Source organism: Phyllostomus discolor, chromosome 4 (genome assembly GCF_004126475.2).
Source record: "Phyllostomus discolor isolate MPI-MPIP mPhyDis1 chromosome 4, mPhyDis1.pri.v3, whole genome shotgun sequence".
NCBI lineage: Eukaryota > Metazoa > Chordata > Mammalia > Chiroptera > Phyllostomidae > Phyllostomus > Phyllostomus discolor.
The window spans coordinates 140,358,947-140,383,290 of record NC_040906.2 but is presented as its reverse complement, the minus strand read 5'-3'; the positions used below and the strand labels follow the sequence as shown (position 1 = coordinate 140,383,290).

At 33.5% G+C, this 24,344-nt stretch overlaps 1 protein-coding gene across 7 annotated transcripts in view; it reads right to left on the bottom strand.

The window, feature by feature from the left end:
• SENP6 (SUMO specific peptidase 6) overlaps positions 1 to 24,344 on the bottom strand; it is a 112,643-nt gene that overhangs the window by 57,168 nt on the left and 31,131 nt on the right. For 3 of the 7 annotated variants that reach the window (XM_028510888.2, XM_036024366.1, XM_036024364.1), the window contains exons 3-6: positions 23,080 to 23,140; positions 12,768 to 12,910; positions 11,683 to 11,787; positions 5,146 to 5,166 (exon numbers count right to left, since the gene is read on the bottom strand). In XM_028510888.2, the coding sequence (XP_028366689.1) occupies positions 5,146 to 5,166; positions 11,683 to 11,787; positions 12,768 to 12,910; positions 23,080 to 23,140 (330 nt within the window). Of the gene's footprint in view, positions 1 to 5,145; positions 5,167 to 11,682; positions 11,790 to 12,767; positions 12,911 to 23,079; positions 23,141 to 24,344 lie in introns of those variants that run through there. The other 4 variants (XM_028510889.2, XM_028510890.2, XM_036024365.1 and 1 more) reach the window with 4 other exon arrangements.

Below are 24,344 nucleotides of genomic sequence, written 5' to 3'. Positions count from 1 at the left end.
CCTCATAACATTTTCCACTTTGCTAATAAAGTTCCAGGCACATTGGCTCTTCTTTCTGTTCTCTGGACATGCCACACTCATTCCTGTATTAATATATTAGTACCACCTCTTTTCTATCTAGAAAAGCCATCTCTATGATCATGGCTTAACAGACTCCTCACTTAGTCCTTGGATAAATGTTAGTTTCATCATAAACAGTTAATCAAAAATGCAGTCCATACTATCCCTATCCATCACATCATCCAATTACACTTCTCTACAGAGAACTTACTATTTCATGTTTTACTTATTCATTATTAATCTGTACCCATCAAAATTAAACTGTAAGAAAGCAAGGATTTCATCTGTTTTTTCCATCTGTATTCTTTGCCTAGAACATAGCCTGCTTATTGATAAATAGTAAGAATTAAAAAATGTGTGTATCTGCCCTGGCTGGTATGGCTCAGTGGACTGAGTGCCAGCCTGTGAATCCAAAGGTTGCTGGTTTGATTCCCAGTTCAGGCACACACCTGTGTTGTGGGCCAGGTCCCCAGGTTGGGGCGTGTGAGAGGCAACCAATCTATCAATGTTATCTCTCACACATCACTATTTTTCCCCTTCTCTTTCTCCCTCCCTTCCTGTCTCTAAAATAAATAAAATCATTTAAAAAAAATTTTTAAATGTGTATATCTAAAAGGCAGAATGTATTTAGAAATGTATTTGAAGTGAAATATTTGTATAAACATTGCTACACAAGGATAATAGTGTTTTTAAAACTGAACCACTGGCCACCATGCAGAGCCACTATATACTAATTCAAAATATTGTCAGTTAATGTACAAATATCATAATTCAGGCATCTGAAAGGTACTCTAAATATGCTTATATTTATTGATTGTAAAGGCTGCTTAGAAATTAAATATACCTAGACTCTCTAGTCTGTTTACTGTCTTACTTCCTAGTTTATTTCTACTGTTTTCACATTCAATCACTGTTTTCTTCACAATATCTTTTATTATGTGACAAGACAAATCATTCTTCTCTTCCCCCACTTATTCTTATTTTAAAAAAATAAGTCTGTTGCTCTTCTCAAAAGCAACAGACTATTTGTTCTTCTAAATAAACCTCAGAATTGGTCAAATTTCTTAAAGTCACTGAAATTGACTAAAACTTCATTAAATGTACTTTAAGGATTTTATAATATATAAATAATATATACCATTATTTATATTACTATAAAGGAAACAAGTATAAACTTACTTTATATTTATTTATAATAATTAAGGTTAATATCAAGTAACCATCCAACAATACATGCCTCAGATTATGTTTACATACATTTATAAAGAAGTTATATATCATTAATTTTCTTACTGGATTTCAGTTTAGTTGCTGTGAATGAAATTTTACTCTTTTCAATATATACTCCAATTGATCAGAAGTGAATAAAAAACTTATTAATAACTATTAGTCTTGTGGCCTATCCTAATGGGTTAACACTTATTAAAGTTTCAGATGACTCTTATGATTACAAGACAGACAGTATAATCTGAATACAATTTTATTCTCAAATACCTTGAGACAACAATTTAAAATGCTATTATATCCTGTTATCATCTCCCTGCAAAACAATTTAGCAGTACTTACCAAGAGCATTAAAAACATTTGTAATGTAGCCCAAAAAATCCTTGCCCAGAGCCATATACTATAGAATGCACTTAAGAAATTTATATATAAAGCTGTCAATCACTGTGTCATGTATGTAACAGTAAGAAATGACCAGAAATGGCCTAATGGGTAAATAAATTGTGTACATTCAGGACACACTATTATGAAGTCATGAAAAATAATATTTAGAAGCCAACTTAATGGCAAGGAAAAATGCTAGAGCATACTGTTAGGTGAAAATTCAGAATATACATTTTTATTATGATTCCACATGTGTAAGGTATATTAAAAAGTTATTAAGGAGCCCTGGCTGGCATAGCTCAGTGGATTGAGCGCAGTCTGTGAACCAAAGTGTCGCAGGTTTGATTCCCAGCCAGGGTACATGCCTGGGTTGCAGGCCATGACCCCCAGCAACCGCACATTGATGTTTCTCTCTCTCTCTCCCTCTCCCTCCCTCTCTCTCTCTCTCCCTCTCCCTCCCTCCCTCTCTCTCTCTCTCTCTCTCTCTCTCTCTCTCCCTCCCTCCCTCCCTCTCTTCCCTCTCTAAAAACAAATAAATAAAATCTTTTAACAAAAAAGTTATTAAGGAAAAATGACTAGAAAGAAATGCATCAACATCCTAATAATGCCTTGGATGGTGTAGCTCAGAGGGTTGGGCGTCTTCCCATAAATAGAAAGGCCCCTGATTTGATTCCCAGTCAGGGAACATGCCTGGGTTGCAGGCCAGGTCCCCACCTGGGGCATGCGAGAGGCAACTCTGACACATCTAGGATTCCCTTTCTTTCTCCCTCCATTTCCCTCCTGCTAAAAATTAGTAAAATCTTTTTTAAAAAAGATTCTAACAATGCAATTTTTTAAAAAATTATAAAATCTCTAATTATAACACTTGTCTTTTCAAACACACCCTTTAAGTAAACATTTCTAGTATTTTACATTTATTCTTTCATTGTATTTTTTCACTTTTGTACCTTTTTGTTGTTTCAAAATTCTCTAAAATATATACAAGTTCTTTACAATAAAAAGTATTATTTTTTTTAATTTTAATTTGAAAACCACTATGTGCTTCAATTTCATAAAGGTCAACAGATTTCTTTATGTAGGGACAAGAAAAAAAGAAAAAGTTCTAACACCAAATTAAATATTCTAAATTCTTGGCACTGTCACATATACTGTATTCACAACCCATCTGTCTATGAGTCGGAAATTTGAGTCATTCAAGTTGTCGGAGTCACCCACTAACAATAATTCTTTTGTTTGTAAGCTCTGGATCTTAACGTTGTTATTTATTTATTATTTATTTCAGTTTAGTTTTACACTTATTACACACCTCATTGTGCCCTAAATATAGTACAAATGGAAAAACTGTGGAAAAGATTACCTTCCACAAGTACCTAACTTTTGCTTGATAAATCATTCTCTTTCATAAATAAATCAGTTAGTTCCAAGATTTATTGTCCCTCATGTGTTAAGTGACTTTATTACTCTAAAAAAAAAAAAAAAAGATGTGGCTTAGTGTTCACAGTGGGAAAAAGCTCATGTGAAAAAATGTAAAAAGTGAAATCTACTGACACAAAAGTTCTTCTCAAATTATCTCTGACAAAGCTAAACACAAAATAATTTCAGGTAAGGATACAAAAGATTAAATAGGCTAAATTCAACCTAATGGTAACTAAGCCACCAAATAAATCACTCAGGTATGTTCATTACAAAGTATTTAGAAAAAGCTGCTGCTGCACATCTAGCCCTTAGCATTAACCTTAGTACTAAAGACAGAAAGAATTTCAGTAGCTATTAGTATTATAGAAATTTCAAATTTTACATTGTATAACTCAGTTTTAAATAATTCTTTCATTTGTCTCTCACAAATCCTTAAAGTTCAGCAAATATTACCAGACCCACTTTAGAGTAAGTCATGTACCTACTAGTAATGCTGGTTACTTATTTCTATATCTCTGACTCTTATTCAGTATTATTCCAACAAGGATGTAAGCAAGCTTCAAGAGAATAGGAATTTCTGTCTGCTCCCAGAAGAGCACCTGGCACAGAGTCATTGAAATATGTGCTGAATGTATGAATGAATAAATTTCTCTACAGAAATATGCATAAGAAGCCAAAATAGTTGGACAAAAAATCAGTATAAATCCTCCAATGCCACATTTTTTATTGTAAATAAAAAAAAAATGTAAAAATTTTATATTATTCTGATAATATAACAGTAAGTACATTTTATCTATCTATGGTATAGTATACAAGAAAGAATTTATTTCTATAAAACAGAAGTCTGTTTAAACATGATCACATCAAGAGTGATTTTATATATATATTCTTTGGCAATTTCATTAAAAACATCTTATTAATAGCCTTCCAAAACATATATAGTCACCTATGAGTTAAAAACTTAACAGATCTAAAATGAGTCATCTTTATCTGACAATAATAACGATTTACTCAAAAACAAAAATAGGTACCATGGGAAAATAATTTTTCTTTCCCAGAAGACAGGTGGTAAAATATTTACATAACCCATTCATTTAAAACACAAAATATTTGTGAAGTATTTCAGAACTAAAAATATGCCTAAATATTCTGCTGACAGTATCATCTTTAAAACTGTATATCAGAAACTTGGTTTTCATACATTTTATAAAATTTTGCAAGTTATACTCTTTGCCTTCTCCATACATTTAAACAAAATTAGAGAGTTAAAATTATGTCAGTAAAATCACAGAATGTCCCTTCTTTTGACCTTCACAGTTACATGAAGGTATCTGTTTAATACAAGGGCTATTAACCCATTTTGGTTGGGGGGGAATTCATAAAATGCTTTTGAAACTCTCAGGACAGCAAGAAAAAATATGCACATGCACAAAATATTATACATACATACACAGAGCAGAGAAGCTATTCATGTGGACATTTGCTTTAGACGAATCACAACCATTTCATTATTCAAGAAATGTATATTCTTATGAATTTGTTTCCATGTTATTTACATTAAGCAACATTTCTGCTAAAGAATGTGTTTGCCATTATTGTTACAAGGGAACAAACAGTAATCATAAAGTTCTGTTACAGACTTTTGGATCAGAATAGGAATACAGTTATTGTTAAGAATTTTACCTCCAAGCTCCAGGTATTTTAATTCCATTTCCCCCTTACTCTACTGAAGTGTAAAATATAACAAGAAAGATTTTAACAATGGAACTGAAATCAACTTTACTACTAAGACATTTAAACATTCCATCTTTAAAAGGAAAGTAGTCCCACATCAGTATAAATATATAATAACCACTCATGGAAAAATGTATATTAAGAATTATGATAAAACGCTACCCACAGAAATCAAGTATCATGTTGTGTTATTAATATGTTTCCTTTTATTAAAATTATTACTAAGTTTTAATGATGACTCTAATCGATGGATATTTTTCAAAGCATATAAATCATCTGATATTTACTGTTATACCCATGCTCTAATTTCATCAATATTAAGCTTACCTTTCCTTTTGGTCCAGACTGCTTAAAACATGAAAAAGAAAAAAAATGTAAGAGGCAAGACCTCATTGTTGATATATTATTGTATGTTTAGTCAATAAGGCAAAAAGTTAATGTGATTAATCTGTTTTAAACACATTATATATGTTACATACTATGTTCTGAATCTTGTCAGATAATTTTAACTTTTATCAACACAGAAAATACTTTATATATAAACATTTAAGGCAGAAAAAAGAGTGTACAAAGATATGAAAAATTTTGAAAGCTTTATTTAACCATCCAACATTTAAGGATATGTTAGAGTAGTTATATAAATAGTCTTCAAGGAACAATACAATTTCCTGAAAGTTATAAAATTTTTAATGGTTCCAATATGAGATGTGGTTATTTGCTTTTGAGTAAGAAAAAAAATTTTTTAGGTTGAAACTTTTGCACCAAAACTTTAGTATATGGTTTGGCGTATAAGGAAAGACCTAGGATTTACAATCATGGCCTCTAATCATATGCCCAATGTATACAAGATGCACCTTCTCCACAGTCATAGTTTATCTAAAAAGCTATCAACACCAATTACTTAAGAGTAAAATTATAAAAAATACTCTATTTAGAATAAGATTCACATTCCAGAAATACTCTTCTTTATTATAAATGTAACAAAATATTTGGAACTAATTCTAAGCAAAACATAGTTTACAAAATTCGCAAGTCCCCATTATTAACCCTTGTATTCTTATCATGTGGAACATATAAGTATCAATTTAATCCTAACAAATATAGTAACTTACAAAAACAACACTGAAAATAAACACTTATTTTTAAAAATATTTCAAGAAAAATAATTATTATAACTTACATGATGTCATATTTCAGATTTTATCTTTGCTATTAAAAAAAAGTGAATAATATGGAGTTCTGGCCAAGATGGAGGTGTACGTAGATACTCTTTGCTTCCTCACACAACCAAAAGAAGGATAACGATCAATTTAAAAACCAAAAACAACCAGAACTGCCTGAAAATCAAACTGTATTCATGTCTGACAACCAAGGAGTTAAAGAAGAAACATTCATCCAGACTGGTAGGAGGAGCAGAGACAGGAAGCCTGGGTGGACAGGGTGCACAAGAAGGTGGCAAATGGCAGTCCAGGGCAAGCGAGGCAGTGGCCAGCAGACCGAAATATCCTACATTCCAGTGTGGATAAGCCCAGAGGAACAACCGGGGAGTAAGACCATGAAACTCAGAGTACCAGCATGGGAAACTAGAGCCTCAAAACCTCTGACTATAAACCCTGTAGGGGCTGCAGTGGCAGGAGAAACTTTGAGTCTCACAGGAAAGTACATTAAAGAGGCCTACAGGATCCTAGAGCACATACAAGCCTACCCTTCCAGGGAAACAGTGCCTGAAGGGCACAATCTGCTTGTGGGAAGTGAGGGAAGTGATGGCAAGTGGGGCCAGAGGTGAGTCAGCTACCAAACAGTATTATTCATTCTCTGTCCCCTCCCTCACATACAGTGCTACAACCTCGCCCTAGCGAATTCCTTACGCTCTGCTGCTTACAATGTAACAGGTGTACCAGTACAAATAAATATGAAACAAATGAAAGAACAGATCAAAAACTCCAGAAAAAGAACTAAGCTACAATGACATACACAATCTATTAGATGCAGAGTTCAAAGCACTGGTAACTAGGATACTCACAGAAATGGTTGAGTACAGTCGCAAAACAGAGGAAGAAGTGAAGGCTATGCCAAAGGAGACAAAGAAAAATAGATAGGGAACCAATAGTGAAGGGAAGGAAATTGGGACTCGCATCAAAGACTTGGAAGAGAAGGATGACATAAGCATCCAATCAGAACAGAATAAAAAAACAAGAATTCAAAAAAACGAGAAAAGACTTAGGAACCTCTGGGATAAGTTTAAACGCTCCAATATCTGAATCATAGGGATGCCAGAAAGAGAAGAGGAAGAGCAAGAAATTGAAAACTTATTTGAAAAAATATTATAGGAGAACTTCCCCAACCTGACAAAGAAACTAGACATTCAAATCCAGGATGTTCAGAGAATCCCAAAGAAGCTGAATCCAAGAAGAAACACACCAAAGCACATCATGATTACACTACCCAAGATTAAAGACAAGGAGAGAATCTTAAAAACAGCAAGAAAAAAGAAGACAGTTACCTACAATGGAGTTCCCATAAGACTATCACCTGATTTCTCCAAAGAAACCTCACAGGCAAGAAGGGGCTGGAAAGAAGTATTTGAAGTCATGAAAGGCAAGGACCCACATCCAAGATTACTGTATCCAGCAAAGCTATCATTTAGAATGGAAGGGCAGATAAAGTGCTTCCCAGATAAGGTCAAGTTAAAGGAGTTCATCATCACTAAGCCCTTATTATATGAAATATTAAAGGATTTATCTAAGAAAGAGAAGATCAAAACTAAGAACAGTAAAATGAGAACACACTCACAACTATCAACAACTGAACTTAGAAAACAAAAACAAAAATTAAGACAATAAACTAAAACAGGAACAGAATCACAGAAATGGAGATTAGATGGCGGGTTATCAGTGGAGAGGGGAAGGGGGAAAATGGGGGAAAAATGTACAGGAAATAAGAAGCATAATTGCTAGGTACAAAATAGACAGGAGGAGTTAAGAATAGTATAGGAAATGTGCCCTGGCTGGTGTAGCTCAGTGGATTGAGCACTGACCTGTAAACCATAGGATTGCTGGTTCAATTACCAGTTAGGGAACATGCCTGGGTTGCAGGCAAGGCTCCTGGGTGGGGGCACGTGAGAAGCAACCACACATTGATGTTTCTCTCCCTCTCCCTTCCCCTCTGTCTAAAAATAAATGAATAAAATCTTTAAAGAAATAAAATCATGTAATGTTTACATATATACTTTATGTAATATTTTATGTAATATTTTATATATACATATAAATAAATAGTAATGTATATGTACAACCCATGGACATGAACTAAGGTGGGGGGGAATGCTAGAGGGAGGGGGAGGCTGGGTGGAAGGGGGTAGAGGGGAGGAAAAAACTGGACAATTGTAATGGCATAATCAATAAAATATACTTAAAGAAGAAATCTATAAAAATAGAAATAAAAGTGGCAGTATTTGTCATAATAAAAATATGGGATAATCTGTATAAAATAAGTTTATGTTGTATAAATGACAGAAAAATGAGGAAGTATTATCTTTACACCCCTATTAAAATGAAACAAAATATAAACATGAAAGTTTAAATATTTACTTACACATTTGTATTTTTTCTTACAGAATTACATTTATAGGAACAGAAAAATGAATACCAAAAGTCAGGTATTAATACCTAATCTAGCCATTTTCAACTCTACACTTATGCCCAAGAAGTGGAAAGAGTTTATTCTGTTCTTGTTTTTTTTTTTTTATTAAACTCACCTGTACAGAGTAAAAGAAAGACGTAGAGAGGTAGTAACAGTAAAAGAAAAAGGTTTGGTTCTTTCAAGAAACCAAGGGAAATAGATAGGAAACAAAAACAACATATGTACACTCATGCTCATTTATTATGATATATCTAATTTATAAGTCATGGCACTTCTATGAGATTCCTTAATGTATATTTATTATTAAGTCCTGCCCTCAAGGAACTTATATATTTAAAAAATAAAAAGCCCTTAAAAAATAGAGTGAAGTCTGATTAGTAATGTAGGACTTTGTAAATATGTCAATATACATTCTTTCTCCAATATTTCATTTTTGAACTAGTGGTATACTAGTGCTCTCAAAATTAAGAAAGAAAAAAAGGAAGGAAGGAAGGAAGGAAGGAAGGAACGAAGGAACGAAGGAATGAACGAACGGGGGGGGGGGGGGAGGGAGGAAGGGCTGATTGAGTCTGTTACCCATGACTTGATTTAGACTTCAAAAAATTCTTTCAAAGTACTGTTTTTATTAATAATTAAATCTTGCTTATCATTCCAGGAGCCCATTTTCCCATTTGTGTATCTGCTTTTGTAAACATTCCTTTCCCCTATGGGGCTTACAAGATTTTTTTTTACCTATCCTTAATAAAAAGTGAAAATGAAAAAAAAGTGAAATGTAAATAAAACATAAATCGGTAAATGTGCTCTTGTAGCAAGTCTGATTAAAGTTAGGGGTGAAAATGGTATAGAGTTATATACAGTTTTTTATTTTTGCATTGCTGTTTTCTATACCAAATACTATCATCTTCCTCCATCACTATTAGTGTATAAACAACAATTGTTTTAATATGAATTAACATTTGAAATAGCAGTAAGAAAACAGACTAGAATTATAATGTGATCTGATACATTAATAATCTTCATTCATTACTTTTAGATTAAAAAGGTGTGACATACTTGTTCCCATTTCTTACTAAGATCTGTAAATTATTCAAAATGCAGATCTGATTTACTTAAAAGACAAGTTACACCACTCAGCCCAAGAAGAATAGACTGCATGTATGAATTACCAACTGGTGGCATCTTCTTTAATTTCAAATCAAGAATTGAGAAAATAAGAAAAAATAGGGGAGGCTATAAAAGCCAATGTGCTCACCCTCATCTGAGGCCTGCACTAATTAAAACCAATGTAGCAACCATCCTTTCTTTATGACTTTGAAGATGTGGTTCCTACTGCATGCAATGTTCTTGTTTAACTAGTACACTCAAAAGCTACTTTAATACTTTGTACATCTCTACTATTGCATTTACTATGTAATCATCTGTTCACTTGTCTTTCTGACCTCTACCTTAATCAAACTTGAGCTTCAAGGCATGGACTTTGTCTTATTCATCTTTGACTACACTGTACCTCTCTGTGCCTGCTATGTAGTATGCAATGAATGTTTTCAATAAAAGAAAATTGGGAAAATTTTCAATGGTGTGTCTGAATTTCAAAATCTTTTTACTGACAGCCACACTGCAACAGGAGGAGTAAGAAATGCTTATTCTGTAAGTAAGAAAAATAGAATCAATCTGTCCTGCTGCCATAACTCCTCAGGTTTTCCTTATTGTCCCTAGTTGTTCCTGTCAAGTATTTTCACTGAGGATTGTTTCTTTAAATACAAATTAACCCAGTTTTGTTTTGTTTTGTTTTGAAAGAAACAATACTTTATGAGGTAACACCATTTCCTATTAAGAGAATCTAATCTTTTATGCAGATGAGGAATGGTACATATGTGAGATAGACTGTGTGTTGAGACTTAGAATAAAACAAAACAAATTTCCAGATTAAAGTCAGTTTTTTAACATTGCCAATGAGGAAAGAAGGGATGGAGAGAATAGGTCACAATGCAAATACATCCAAATAATTTATAACTTCAAAAGCAATAATATTTTTGGTTGTAGAATATATCACTTGATTACAAACTAGTATTTCAACTTTGAGCACATTTTCATAGTATCAAGTACACCGACATTTATCAGTGATGGATTCCATTAATGAGATCAGTGTGTGAGAAACTATACCCCTCTCCTTTAATTATTTATTTTCTTGCTTCTGCCACATACAGGCCAGAGACCTTGATTTGTTCATGTACTTTATAGTAAAGCAAGCTTATTTATGTTATGTGCAGTAATTTCTCTTTTTAGTTGAATTTCTCAAATATTTTATGTGAAACCAATGATACAAATATATTTAAGCAAAAAAAGGTTTTTTCAAACATTTAAGGTTTTTAAGTCAAAAATATATGTTATAGCAAATCTATGTAAATAGTACACATAGCAAGGGTTTCTAAAAGTCAAGACACTGTTTGTAAATGAGTAGCAATCTCACTTGGTACTTTTAAATAATAAAGAATGGCATCTAGCATGCATACCAAATCTTTAAATTTCACTACTTATAAAAATTTTTATGCAACAATTCATAATGCAAGAGATAAAGACACCATTTAATTGTTAGAGCCTAAGAATTTCTTAGTCAACTGATAGTGAATGAGAACTGAAATTTCATAAGCATTTTTTGATGATTATGAAAAACCTCAAAAGCATTTAAAACACCAAGCTTTCCCCACTGTTGTTCTCATTATTTCAAGGTTCAAAGTAGTACTCTCAAAACCAGTGAGAAAATCCAAATCTATTAAAACTACTAAAACACAAAATTTTTTTAAATATTTAAAACTAATAATGTGATTTATTTTGATACCATAAAATCCTATAAACCTTATAAGAAAACTATACTATAGTTTTAACTAGTTTTATTCATCAGAGCTAACCTTCCAGATGAAGATTTCTGTCAAATGCTTTAAGCTCAATGTTGCAAAGAAATTAGGGTAATTTAACTAGAATATAATGCAATTGAATGGCTTTTATTTAAAAAGTCTCTATTTACAGAATGTAATTTATTCAAAAGCTGATATAAAATAAAATTCTAGGACACGAATTATTTCAAAGACATGAATATATCTTTATAGACAATAGAAACAGTAAAATTACACAAGTAAAAATGGTTTTAAAAAAAAACAGTCAAATAACTCTTACTAAAGGGGATGGTATGTATATACTAAACAAAGGCAACAGAATCCTTACCTTTGGGCTGCTGTTTTTACCACTGGTATCTGTGCATTAGCATGATGAAAACATCTACCATCAATGACAGTTCCAGAACATAATGATGCATTTGATGTATTTTCACTGCAAATTCAAGAAACAAAGTAAGAAAAAATTACATACACATGTGCAAAATAAATCCTTTAAAATCTGAGCACACAAACAAAACCACTTAAAAAATTTATAGATAAACCCAATTGGCCATGTTAAATTGTCCCTTAGGAGATCTCTAATTTCTGAATCTGTCTTTGAATGTTTCCAATACAGTTCATGAAAAAAGATAAAGAGAAGAATACTAAAATAGAAAACAGGAATCCTAAAAGAAAGCTTTGTAATAGAAGATTTCTGGTAAACTAATTCAAATATATTTTCTCTTTTTCTATTTAGAGGCCATTTACAAAAAGTTTTTAAACTATAAATATTAGTTTTCTTACATGCCAAAATAAAAATGTTAATTATAGAAAAAAATAATATAAGGAGTCCTAAATTCTACTTCTGACTCTCCCACTGACTCAAAAGTTACTTAGCCTTTACGTAGCTTGATTGTCTATAAATTGACAAAGCAGAAACGAAGTAGTGATTTTCGACTATATTTCTGGGAGATGCCAAATCATGTCAGTAACAGTGGTTCACTATGACAACCACTAAGAAAGACTGAGTTGTATCTAAAAGAAAAATAAAAAATCTTTTAAAGTAAAAAAAAAATCCCTTATTGAGATAATCCTGACAAGACTCCCCTAAATGAGACATGACTATCTACCCAATAATGACTTCTACTTCTAACATCATGACTGAGATTTTACAAACTGTATGAAAGCAAGTTTATCTTATAAATCTTAGACTACTAAAATTTTTCTTGCAATATTTTTATTTATAACCAAGAAATCACTGTAATTAACTCCATTCCTAAGAATCAAAATCCACACACTGGGACCACTCTACTTCTTGGCCCTAATGACAAGAAGTGAAAAGAAAGGTATAGGTTGGGCCAACTGGCCACAAAGATAGTTTTGGTGTCAAGGTCTTTATGTTTTCTGTAGGAATGTGTGGTGAAATGCCTATACCTCAATTTCTTTTTGTTGCTCAACATGTTAAGTCCAATTGGGTTGCCCTTTAAAAGTTTTAGATTTTCAGTCTTGTTTCGTCTTGCATATGTCTTCCAGGAATCACCAGAACCAGTAGCAACAATTTCAGATTGGCGATTTAACTGGAAAAAAATCCATACATGTTAAAGAAACAACAAATACTATAATATGATAATTTATCAACAACTACTTGAAAATCCATTTATGAAGAGGGTAGTAAAAAGTACCAGCTATTAAGGAGGAGTGGGAAGGATGGCAGTGGCATAAATCTAAGAGTAATTCAACAGTAATACTTTTTTCCTAAGTACAACACAAATATATAGGGAGGATGGGTACTTATATTATTTTCTTTTCATTTAAATTTAAGTATCTCTAAAGATATTTGAGAAAATGAAAAGACAAAACCACAGGGATGCCCTGTCTGGTGTGGCTCAGTGGACTGAGTGCCAGCCTGAGAACCAAAGGGTCACCGGTTCAATTCCCAGTCTAGGGCACATGCCTGCGTTGCATGCCAGGTCCCTAGTAGGGGGCATGCGAGAGGCAACCACACACTGATGTTTCTCTCCCTCTCTTTCTCCCTCCCTTCCTCTCTCTAAAAATAAATTAAAAATCTTAAAAGAAAAACACAAGGAATGAAGGTACATGATCCTAGGATAGTGCTTTACCAAGAGTAAAAAATAAACAACTCCCCTGTTTAACAGGCCTTGCTGCTATCTCTAGGGCAGTACAGCCAAATATAGTATAAGTTGTCATTTCAACTACAATGACTTTGGTCTTAGCATGGAAGTTTCTATATGAACACAGAAACCATGATGTCCTCTTCATACTTTCATCATTGCAAATGATAATATAAATGTATCAATAACAACCACTTTAGGTAGATCACAGTATAACAAGAGAATGGCCCATTACTTGGGAAGCTCTTCGAAAAGAAACCTACTTTTATCACATTCATTGCACAAAAAATTTAAAAGCTGCTTTCAGACTCAGGACAAAGGTCCTCAGTTCTTAGTGATTATTTACCCAAAACAAGATTTTAAAAATCATTCTTATATCCTTTAATTATATTTTTGAAACAGTATATTTTATTTTCTTTTTTAATCTTTTGTAAGAAAATATAGTCATAAGATAGCAACTTGTCTCCCTTCCTCCTTCCCCTTATCTCTATAGAAACCTAACAGCTGCCAAAAAAAAAAAAAAAAGTACTAAAAAGAAAGCTCACTATGCCAGCACCATCCTTGTTTTTAGGTGTATCTACATTACAAAATTCCAAAAGACCTATTTTTGACATGCTGAGTATCATGTTCTGCTTCTTGAGACACGTCTTCACTTCCTAATCTTTTAGAGCCATGTACTTCAGACTCCTTGACTTCTGGTAATTACTGGCATATTAGGTAATAATGTAGATCAATCTTCCCTCTAGTCTCTGAAAACAACTAGAAAAGCCGGAAAACTACAAATTAAAAAAAAAATGGGTGTCAGGCATCTGAAGGCTACCAAGGGAGTGAAGGATTAAGAAAACTCAGAAATCTGAGCCCAGAGTCATATTTTTCCAAAGGCACCTTTTGATTCCAAAGATACAGCTGAAAGTCTGAGAAACTATACTGAAACCTAAGGAGGCAAAAAGTGGAGTTCAAGATCTACCAAATGTGAAGGACTGTGTAACCAGCTGAAAATCTGGATTAGGACTACAGTCCATGAATAAGAGTGAATTAGAACTGTAACAGTCCTCTCACAGACTGAAATCCAGCTTAGAATTATCTCAACCTCCAATTCAATTAAGAGTAAATCAGAATAAACTGGTTCAAATTTTGAGTAATACAGAATAAGTTGGGTGGTTTGTTAAAACAAACTGCAGTGTCTGACCCTTAAAGTATATTCTGAATGAGTAGGTCTGGGATGGCCCTGAGAACCTGCATTTCTAACAAGGGCACGAGTGATACTGATACTGCTAACAAGAGGACATTTGGAGAACATTGGATTAAGGTGATCTGAGACTGCTACTAGTCCTAGTTATTATGCAGAGGTAAACATATATACCCCTAGACAAAGATAATACTGTCCTAGGCCTCAAATTATCTCTGATTTTTCATATACAATAGCTACCATTCATAAGCAGGTCCATCAATACAAGGGAAAAAACTGAAAATAGGAACAGAACTATGGGGGATAAAAATAATGGGATTATCACACTCTTTCATTTCCATTAGTAAAGAATACAACCACTTCTGCATTTTTTCGGAGGAAACATAGTGTTATTGTGGAAAGGTAATGATTTAGAAATCAAATAGGTCTGTTGTCTCTTTCCAGCCACACAACTTTCCTTGTAATCATGGGGTTATTTCATGCTTAACAAAAGATATAACACATATACAAATGGCCTATCTCTGGAATGGACAGATAGGATTTCAGTAACAGTCTTGCTCAATTAGAAACACATATATCTTCAATTAGAAAGCCCATAAATTATTTTATCATAAACAGTTGGTCATTAAACTGCATTCAGCCACAAAAAATTAGGCCTATTCAGTCATTTTGATATAGGCCTATTCCCTCGTTACTTTTTTTTTTTTAATGACTTAAGTAAATGTTTCTTAAAGTGTGGTTGTTAGGTAAGCAACATCTACATCACTTGGGAACACTTTAAAATACAAATGATCAGGACCCAGACTTCCTAAATCAGAAACTGAGGGGATAGTGAGGCATTTGTTGATGGAACCTTCCAGGTGATTCTGATAAACACCAATGTTGAAGAGCCATGGCTCTAGGTGATTTTGATACACAAGGCCTGTCTGGAAAAAGTCCAGCCATTGTTAATATCACAAGAATGATTTGCGTGATATCAATGTAACCTGGCAGCCAAGGAGAGTGGACTGGAATGAGCATGCATGAATAATGACAACTTCACTGTATGAGTCAGTGGGGATGGTAAATGCCATTGAGTGAGCACGTGTACTGTGTGGCCATCATATTCAAAATGACAATGAGTACAGCAACAAATCTGCATCAAATTTGCATTAAGCTTGAACATTCCTCTGCAGACACTACTCAGATGATTCAGAAGGCCGCAGCTATGGGCAACTAGTGATTGGCAACTTCATCACAACAATGCACCTACATATATATCAAGTCTAATGCAGTTTTTTGGTGAAACATTGTATCAACCAGGTGACTTAGCCTCTCTATACCCCAGATTTAGTGACCTGCGACTTCTGGCTTTTCCCAAAACTAAAATCACCTTCAAAAGGGTAGAGATTTCAGAATCTCGATGAGATTCAGGAAAACATGACAGGGCAGCTGACAGTGACCAGGAGAACTGCGTGAGGTCCCAAAGTACCTACTTTGAAGGGGACTAAGACATCATTGTCCTATGTACAATGTTTCTTGTATCTTCTTCAATGTCTCTATTTTTCTAATTACATGGTTGGATACCTTCTGGATAGACCTCATATATCATGATATCATATATACCATGTTAAACATCTTGGAAGCAAAAAGTTTCCATTACAAACTGACCATATACCATATACCGTATTTTGCCATGTATAATGCTCTCCCATGTATAATGTGCACATGTTTATGCACGTTATACATGGATTATGCCCATTATTATACCCATGGCATGTAGTCATTATACCCATGTATAACATGCATCCTTACTACATTATCCTCAAAAATTTGAGCAAAAAGTGCAAATTATACATGGCAAAATACAGTCATTTCATTCTTATATATAGTTAATCACAACTACTATTTATTGAGTGCTTGCTATGAATAGGCATTATACTAATTACTTTATATTCAATATTATTTAACCTCCGTATTTTATACATTTCAGTAGTTCTTTAGAATGGGATTCAACAACTATACCTGAAACATCAGATCAATTGCTACTGACGCTACTGAATGACAAGATTAAAACACCCAAATTTCCCACTTCAGTTTCTGTTTTTTTCTCAACAAAATACAGCACATGTCATTTAAACTTTACTGAAGCCCTATCCCTATGTTATGAAAACTGAACTTAAAAGCAAGGAGACTTCTCCAAACTGGTTAAATAGTTTTGAACAAAGACTGATTTGACTCCTGTAAAATACACATAGGGAACATAGTCAATAATATTGCAATAACTATCTATGATGTCAAATGGGTGCTGTAAATATCAGAGGGAACACTTTGTAAGGTACATGATTGTCTAACTGTCATGTGCTGTACACCTGAAACTAATACAAATACTAAATGTAAACTGTAATTGAAAATAAAATGTAAATTAAAAAATAACTGATCTGATTCCGAATTCTATGATTTCCCAAATTACACAGCATGAATTTATAGTGCTGTTTGTAGAATATAAATATTGATTGTTAACAAGAGGCAAAAACAAGCAATATTATTTTAAAAAATGACTCAAGATTAGGATACAGAACATCTCAAAAATCAAAAGAACTATACTAAAAATTCCTTAATAAAAATGTAGATAGAAAGGTAATCCTTACTCTTAAGAATTGTTTAAACTAAAATTATCTCATCCAATATACGAGTATAGGCACATAGCTAATTCAGCCGTCTTACTGATTAAGTGCTTATACATTTTCAATTTTTTCTTTTTGAGAAAGTATTTTGGCATAGCAACAGACAATCTAAAGCCCATCATTAAAGCAATTAGATCTATATAAGCTAAATTCTTAAATTTCTCAATTCTGTGCCTAGAGGTTTTTATCAAAAGCTATATTCACTTCAGTCAGCAACAACCAGTACTTTTAGCTTTGACAGATAGCTGTATCTCATGGAAAACATTTATTATATTGTCAAATTTCCTTAGAAAACATTCTCTACCATCTGTTATACTGAGAAGGTGTCTCCAAGAAAAAAAAAAAATCACTCCATAGGAGAATCACAAGATGTAAATTTGTAAAAGATTCTCTTTTCACACAAATAGAGCTGTTGAATTAAAAATTACAACAAAAATTACATTAGATGCCTGGCACATCTACTTCTCTCTGCCTAATTAATAATTTTTATTTTTCTCATTTTATTTGTGATCTTAGTTATCCATATCAAATTCTGGGGGAAATAAGGTGTAAATAAGTTAAAATTGAGCCATTTATGGTTGCCTATCTCACAAATTACAGCACTACAACTACAAAAGTCAAGATAATATTTTCTTTGGAGGTTTCCCTATTCTTTGTCTCCTCACGAGTAGCCTAAGACAGTTTTCTAGCTAATGCAAACACATTAACAGGAGAACTACTATGGACAGATGGATTAGCACAAAATCACATGGTTACAAAACCAACTATAAACATGGGCCTACTGACATCAGGTAAGCAACTATAAACACATTATAATTTACACAGGAATACAGTTTACATGGGTTTATTAACACTGCATTTGATAATGATAAGCTAGTTATTTATGGAGGACTTCCTGGTGCCATCTGCTATGTGGATTACATAGGCTCATAACTCTCACAACCATTTTAAAAAGTGAACAGTTTTAGCTGGCAAAGAGTCCGATATTCTGTCTGTTTACTCTATATACCCCACCCAAAAATGCTGCATTTCTCTAATACCATTCTATATATGACACATTTGCACGGTATAAACAACAGTACAGGGAACTGGCAAACTGTTCCTCTAGGATCAGGTAACAAATATGTTAGGCTTTATGGGTCAAAACTACTCAACTCCAGAGGATATAAGAGGGATAAATGGTAATGGAGCCCAAGCAGCAGTGGCTCAGTGGATTAAGTGTTGGCCTGCAAACCAAAAGATGGACAGTTCGGTTCTCCATCAGGGCACATGCCTGGGTTATACGCCAGGTCCCCAGCTGGGGGCATGTGAGAGGCAACAAGTAAAGGTTTCTCTCACATCCATGTTTCTCTCTGTCTTATTCTCCCTCCCTTCTCCTCTCTCCGAAAATAAATAAAATCTTAAAAAAACAAGGTAATGGAAAAAAATACCATTTAAAAAAAACTATTCAACTCTGTCCAAATAATGCAAATCTGTTTATGTGGCATGAAAGCAGTCAATGACAATACATAAACAAATAAGCATAGCCGTTTTCCAATAAAATTTTATTTAAGGACACAATTCTGAATTTCATATAATTTTCACATGTCATGAAATAGTGAAATAATGTCATGAAATAGTATTTTGATTTAACCATTTAAAAAATCTTAAAACTATTCTAGTTCACAGACTACAGACTATAGGCTGGATTTGGTCTGTTTGCCCACCCCTGTATTATAACATTAATTATTAAGTAACTAAAGAACATAGCCAGTTACTAGAATTAAAGCTCCACAGGAACAAGAAACTTGTCTGTTTTTTTCCCTAGTAATTAAAACACTATGCTCAATATATATTTGCTGCATGAATAAATACTGATTAGGGCAGCTAAATGTGCAAAAGTTACTGGGTTAGCCAAAAAGTCTGTTCACTATTTTTTCACAAAATAAAAGGTAGATATTTCATTTTCAATAACTACTTTATTGATTTGGATATTTTGAGTATGTCGGCTGTCTCCCACTATTGGCTTCTAGCATGTGGAGGACAGAGGTGCTGCTAAACATCTTCCAATGCATAAAACAGCCCCAAAGAAAGAACTATTTGGCCAAAATGTAAATAGTATCAAGAAACTTCGCAAACCACTTTTGACATGTTCCTGGCAAATTGTTCCTCTAGGGTCATGGTCCATGACTGATAGTACTTTCTCCATATACTGCACAAGTCTTTTTTTGGTTTTGAGCTGCATTTTTACCTTTCTTGAAATAATAAAGCATAATACACTGAAAATGTTGTGTATATTCTTCCATCTTCGGTATTAAAATGGCTACACAAAAATTCACTAATTTTGATATTTTTTTAAAATGCATGATGATATGACAGCTGTCAATACACTCTTAACAAAACTGTTTCAAATGAAGTTCAGGACAATTAAGTGCCACTAAAGCCATTGTATGGGAAAAACTAAATGAATTTTTTGGCCAACCCAATATCAGTATGTGGTATCTTCCAACACCAAACATCACGTAATCAATTGAACTAAAAATCAAGTATTCAGTAAATTTAACAACTAAGAACTTGAGATAAGATAACCTAAAATAATAAACTAAATCATTAGGGACACTAAAAATGCATATTAAAGGCATTTAAATTCTTAAACAGTAAAGAAAGAATTATTTTTGGAAAATACAGAAAATTTTGAAAGAATCAACTGAAGTTCTACAAAATATGTCATTGAAATGTTTTTAAATAAATATATAAGTGGACACATTAAACTGAAGGTTAGATACAGCTGAAGATAAAAGTTAGTGAGTTAGAATATATACCTGAGGAAATTACTTAGAATGTTGTACTGGGATCTGATGTTATCCTTTTTTTCTTTTATATATAAAATACAGATTTTGAAAAGAAAAATGATGGCCTTAATATGCTGGATAAAAGTTCTAGGAAGAATAATGTGGAAAGGAAACATCCACAAAGATAATGGCTGATGAAAGACATACATTCCAAAGAGGCACAATGAGAGTTCCGGCCAAGATGGAGGCGTAGGTAGAAACCCTTCGCTTCCTCGCACAACCAAAAGGAGGATAACAACCAATCTAAAATCATAAACAACCAGAAGTTCCAGAAAATCAAACTGCATGGAACTACAACAACCAAGGAATTAAAGAAAAAGTCAATCAGAACAACCAGACCAGTAAGGCAAGGTGCCGGATGGAGAGAATCTGGGGCGAGGCTGAGGAACCTGCAGGCAGAGATGGCTGAGAACCTGCAGGCGGAGCTCCCTTGCCAGCCTGCAAGGCAGCTGACCCCGTGGGCGGGGCTGACTGAACAGGAAACTTAGACCCAGTTGATTGTGGACTACAGTGACGTTGTTGGAAAAACTCCCAGTCTCACAGGAGAGTTTGTTGGAAAGTGGGGCTAGGGCCCAGCAGTGGAGCTGCATTGTTCCCTCTCTGATCCCTCCCCCACCAGGCAGCACCACAGTGCAACAAGGAGGGTTGCCCTGCCTGGCGAATACCTAAGGCCCTGCATCCTTAAAACTGAACAGGTGCCCCAAGACAAAGAAATAGAGCCCAGATGAAAGAACAGAGAAAAATTTCAGAAAGAGAGCTAAGTGATGAGAAGGTAGCCAATCTATCTGATGGAGAATTTAAAGCCCTGGTAATCAAAATGCTCACAGAACTGACAGAGCTTGGTCGAAAAATGAAAGAACAAATAAAAGATACCCAAAATGAAATAAAGCAAAATATTCAGGGAACCAACAGTGACAGGAAGGAAACCAGGACTCAAACCAACGATTTGGAACAGAAAGAAGAAATAAACATCCGATTAGAACAAATGAAGAAAAAAAATGAGGAGAGACTTTGGAACCTCTGGGACAACTTGAAACATTCCAATATCTGAATTATAGGGGTGACAGAAGCAGAACAACAGCAAGAAATTAAAAACTTATTTGAACAAATAATGAAGGAAAACTTCCCCAATCTGGCAAGGGAAACAGACTTCCAGGAAGCCCAGAGAGTCCCAAAGAAGTTAGACCCAAAGAGGAAAACACCAAGGGACATCATCCAGTTACCCAAGATTAAAGACAAAGAGACAATCGTAAAAGCAGCAAGAGGAAAGGAGGCAGTTACCTACAAAGGAGTTCCCGTAAGGCTATCAGCTGATTTCTCAAAAGAAACCTTACAGGCAAGAAGGGGATGGAAAGAAGTATTTCAAGTCATGAAAGGCAAGGACCTACATCCAAGATTGCTCTATCCAGCAAAGCTTTTATTTAGAATGGAAGGGCAGATAAAGTGCTTCCCAGATAAGGTCAAGTTAAAAAAGTTTATCATCACTAAGCCATTACTATATGAAATGTTTTAAAGGGACTTATCTAGGAAAAAGAAAATAAAAAATATGAACAGCAAAATGACAACAAACTCACAACTATCAACAAATGAACCTAAAAAAATAAAAGAAAGAAAAACAACAAAAACAGAAACTAAGCAAACAAGTAGAATAGGAACAGATTCAGAAAAATGGGTATTATATGAAGGGTTTTCAGTGGGGAGGAGTAAGGGAGGAATGGGGGGAAAAGGTACAGGGAAGAAGAAGCATAACTGGTAGGCATTAACAGACAGGGAGAGGTAAAGAAATGGTATAGGACCAAAGAACTCAAAGAACTTATATGTATGACCCATGGACATGAATTAAGGGGGGAATGCTGGAGGGTTGGGGGGTACAGGGTGGATGAGGGATAAAAAGGGAAAAATTGGGAAAACTGTGATAGCATAATCAATAAAATATACTTAAAAGAAAATATTAGCAACTAGTGTCAAAGCAACAAGTCAATGCCTCAAAAAAAACAGTATTTCATCAAATCTAAGAAATTATTATACATGAATTCATCATTATGGTATGTACTAATATGCAAAGTATTTTTAAACTAATCCATGTCATGAAATTATAATATGCATCTAGACAGAGTTCAAAGATTTCAAATGTGAAAAAAATGTGTATCTCAGACTCAATATAAACAGTTCTTATGAATTAATATTTTAAAGACCAAATAGAAAAATCAGTGAATGATATCAACTGACAGTTATCAAAAAGAAATGAATTCTACACATATGAAACACATTCAAACTCACTCATAATAAAAGAAATGCACAATAAGACTACACTGAGGTACTATTTTTCACTGGTAAAAATCAAAAAATTAACACTGTAACCAAAGCTTAAGGAAATACACACTCTCGGATATTGATGATAAAACTGTCCATCAAGTGTAACAAAATGAGAAATGGATCTGTGCTGATACAGCAGCTTTACTTCTATATTCATCCTACAGATATACTTGTATGTGTGCAAAATAACCCATAGAGAGGACTAATTTACTCAACATTATTTTAGGGGGAAATGATTGATAACATTATAAATTAGTGGGTATTGGATAATAATTGTACATCATAAAATGAAATATCCATTGAAAAAAATGACAGTACTCTTAAACTCTCATAGATGTTCTCTAGATATATTAATTTTTAGAATATTAGAAAAAGTGGGTAGGATACTACCAAATGTTTAGGAATACAGGGTGAGACAAGAATATATATTTTTGCTTTAACATATAAAATATCTGATGGGATAAAAAAGAAACTGGGAACACTGTTTGCCTCTGGGATAAGAAAGAGAGTAGCTGGGGCTTACCACTTAAAAATGTTAACATTTTCTTTTGACATATTCATTTTAAAAATATAACCTAAAAATATTTTTAAAATTAAAAAAGCAACACTTGCCTTTTTTCCTTTTGAGGTTTCGGAATCCTCATCTTCATCTACACTGAGTAGATTTGCCTCACTACATAGAAAATAAGGGGGAAAAAAAACCTTAAGTGGCAATTATTACCCACACATTAAATTCAGAGGTTTTATTCTCTTTGCTCACCTAATACAATAATTCAGGGATCAGCAAACTTTTTTTGTAAAGGGTCATAAAGGAAATATTTTAGCCTTTGCAGGCCATACAGTCTCTATAGCAACTACTCATCTTTGCCACTGTAGTATAATATCTGCCGTAGATTGCATGTATGGCTGTAGTCTATTAAAACAATTAAGAAAATCTAGTAGTGGGCCAGATGAGGCCCATGAGTCATCGTTTGCTGATCCCTGCCATAAAGGAAGATAATATTTATTTTCTTATACATGAATTTCATATATGGTCATTCATTTTTACTTTCTGCCTTTTAGTGGGGAAGGACAGAGAAACAAGTAGAGAAGAAACAAACTGGTAAGAAAATTTTAGCTAATGAAAAGAAAGTAATTTCAATAGTACTACCACAGTAAAATAGTTATACATCTACCATTTTGAAGAAATTACCAATCCTTCACTGAGAATCCCTGGCCTGAGGCTCTAAAAGACTAGACTGATACATCTATTAATAAAAAGTTCATTTCAACCTCAACATGTTCAAAAGCTAAAGCCCCTGAGTATTCAAATATAAATAATGAAGCAGAGTATGATTCATAAAGCATACAGGACAGGTAGCATCTTAAAACACAATCTTTTTTACATACCCATAACAAATCTTCTGACAAAGAAACTTAAAAAATACACCCTTCTAAAAACAACTCTACTAAGCTATTTTTAGTAAAATCTTATTTATAATAAAAAAGCAAAATGTTTTATTACCGTTTATATACATCAACTTCTTTAATGCTAAAAATTCTCTCCTTCCAAATATTTCACAAAAATGTTTAAAACGGGGTATACTTTCTATTCATTTTAATTTCATATTTAATTCCAATTTTTCTAAACTGCATAGGTACTAAACAAAAAATTACTTTAAATTAAAAAAATAGGAAGTAAAAGACTATATTATACCAATTTTAAGTGAGAAACTTCCCAGTTCTAAGCTCTCCTTCAAACAAAACCTCACTTCAGTTCAATATTTCATAGGTGAAGGCACATAAAGCAGTAATGACAAACGGAGCTGTTGCCCAGATAGAAGTGAAGCAACTACAATATTTAGCCAGTATATGCTGGATGACTTCTTGTGTAAAAT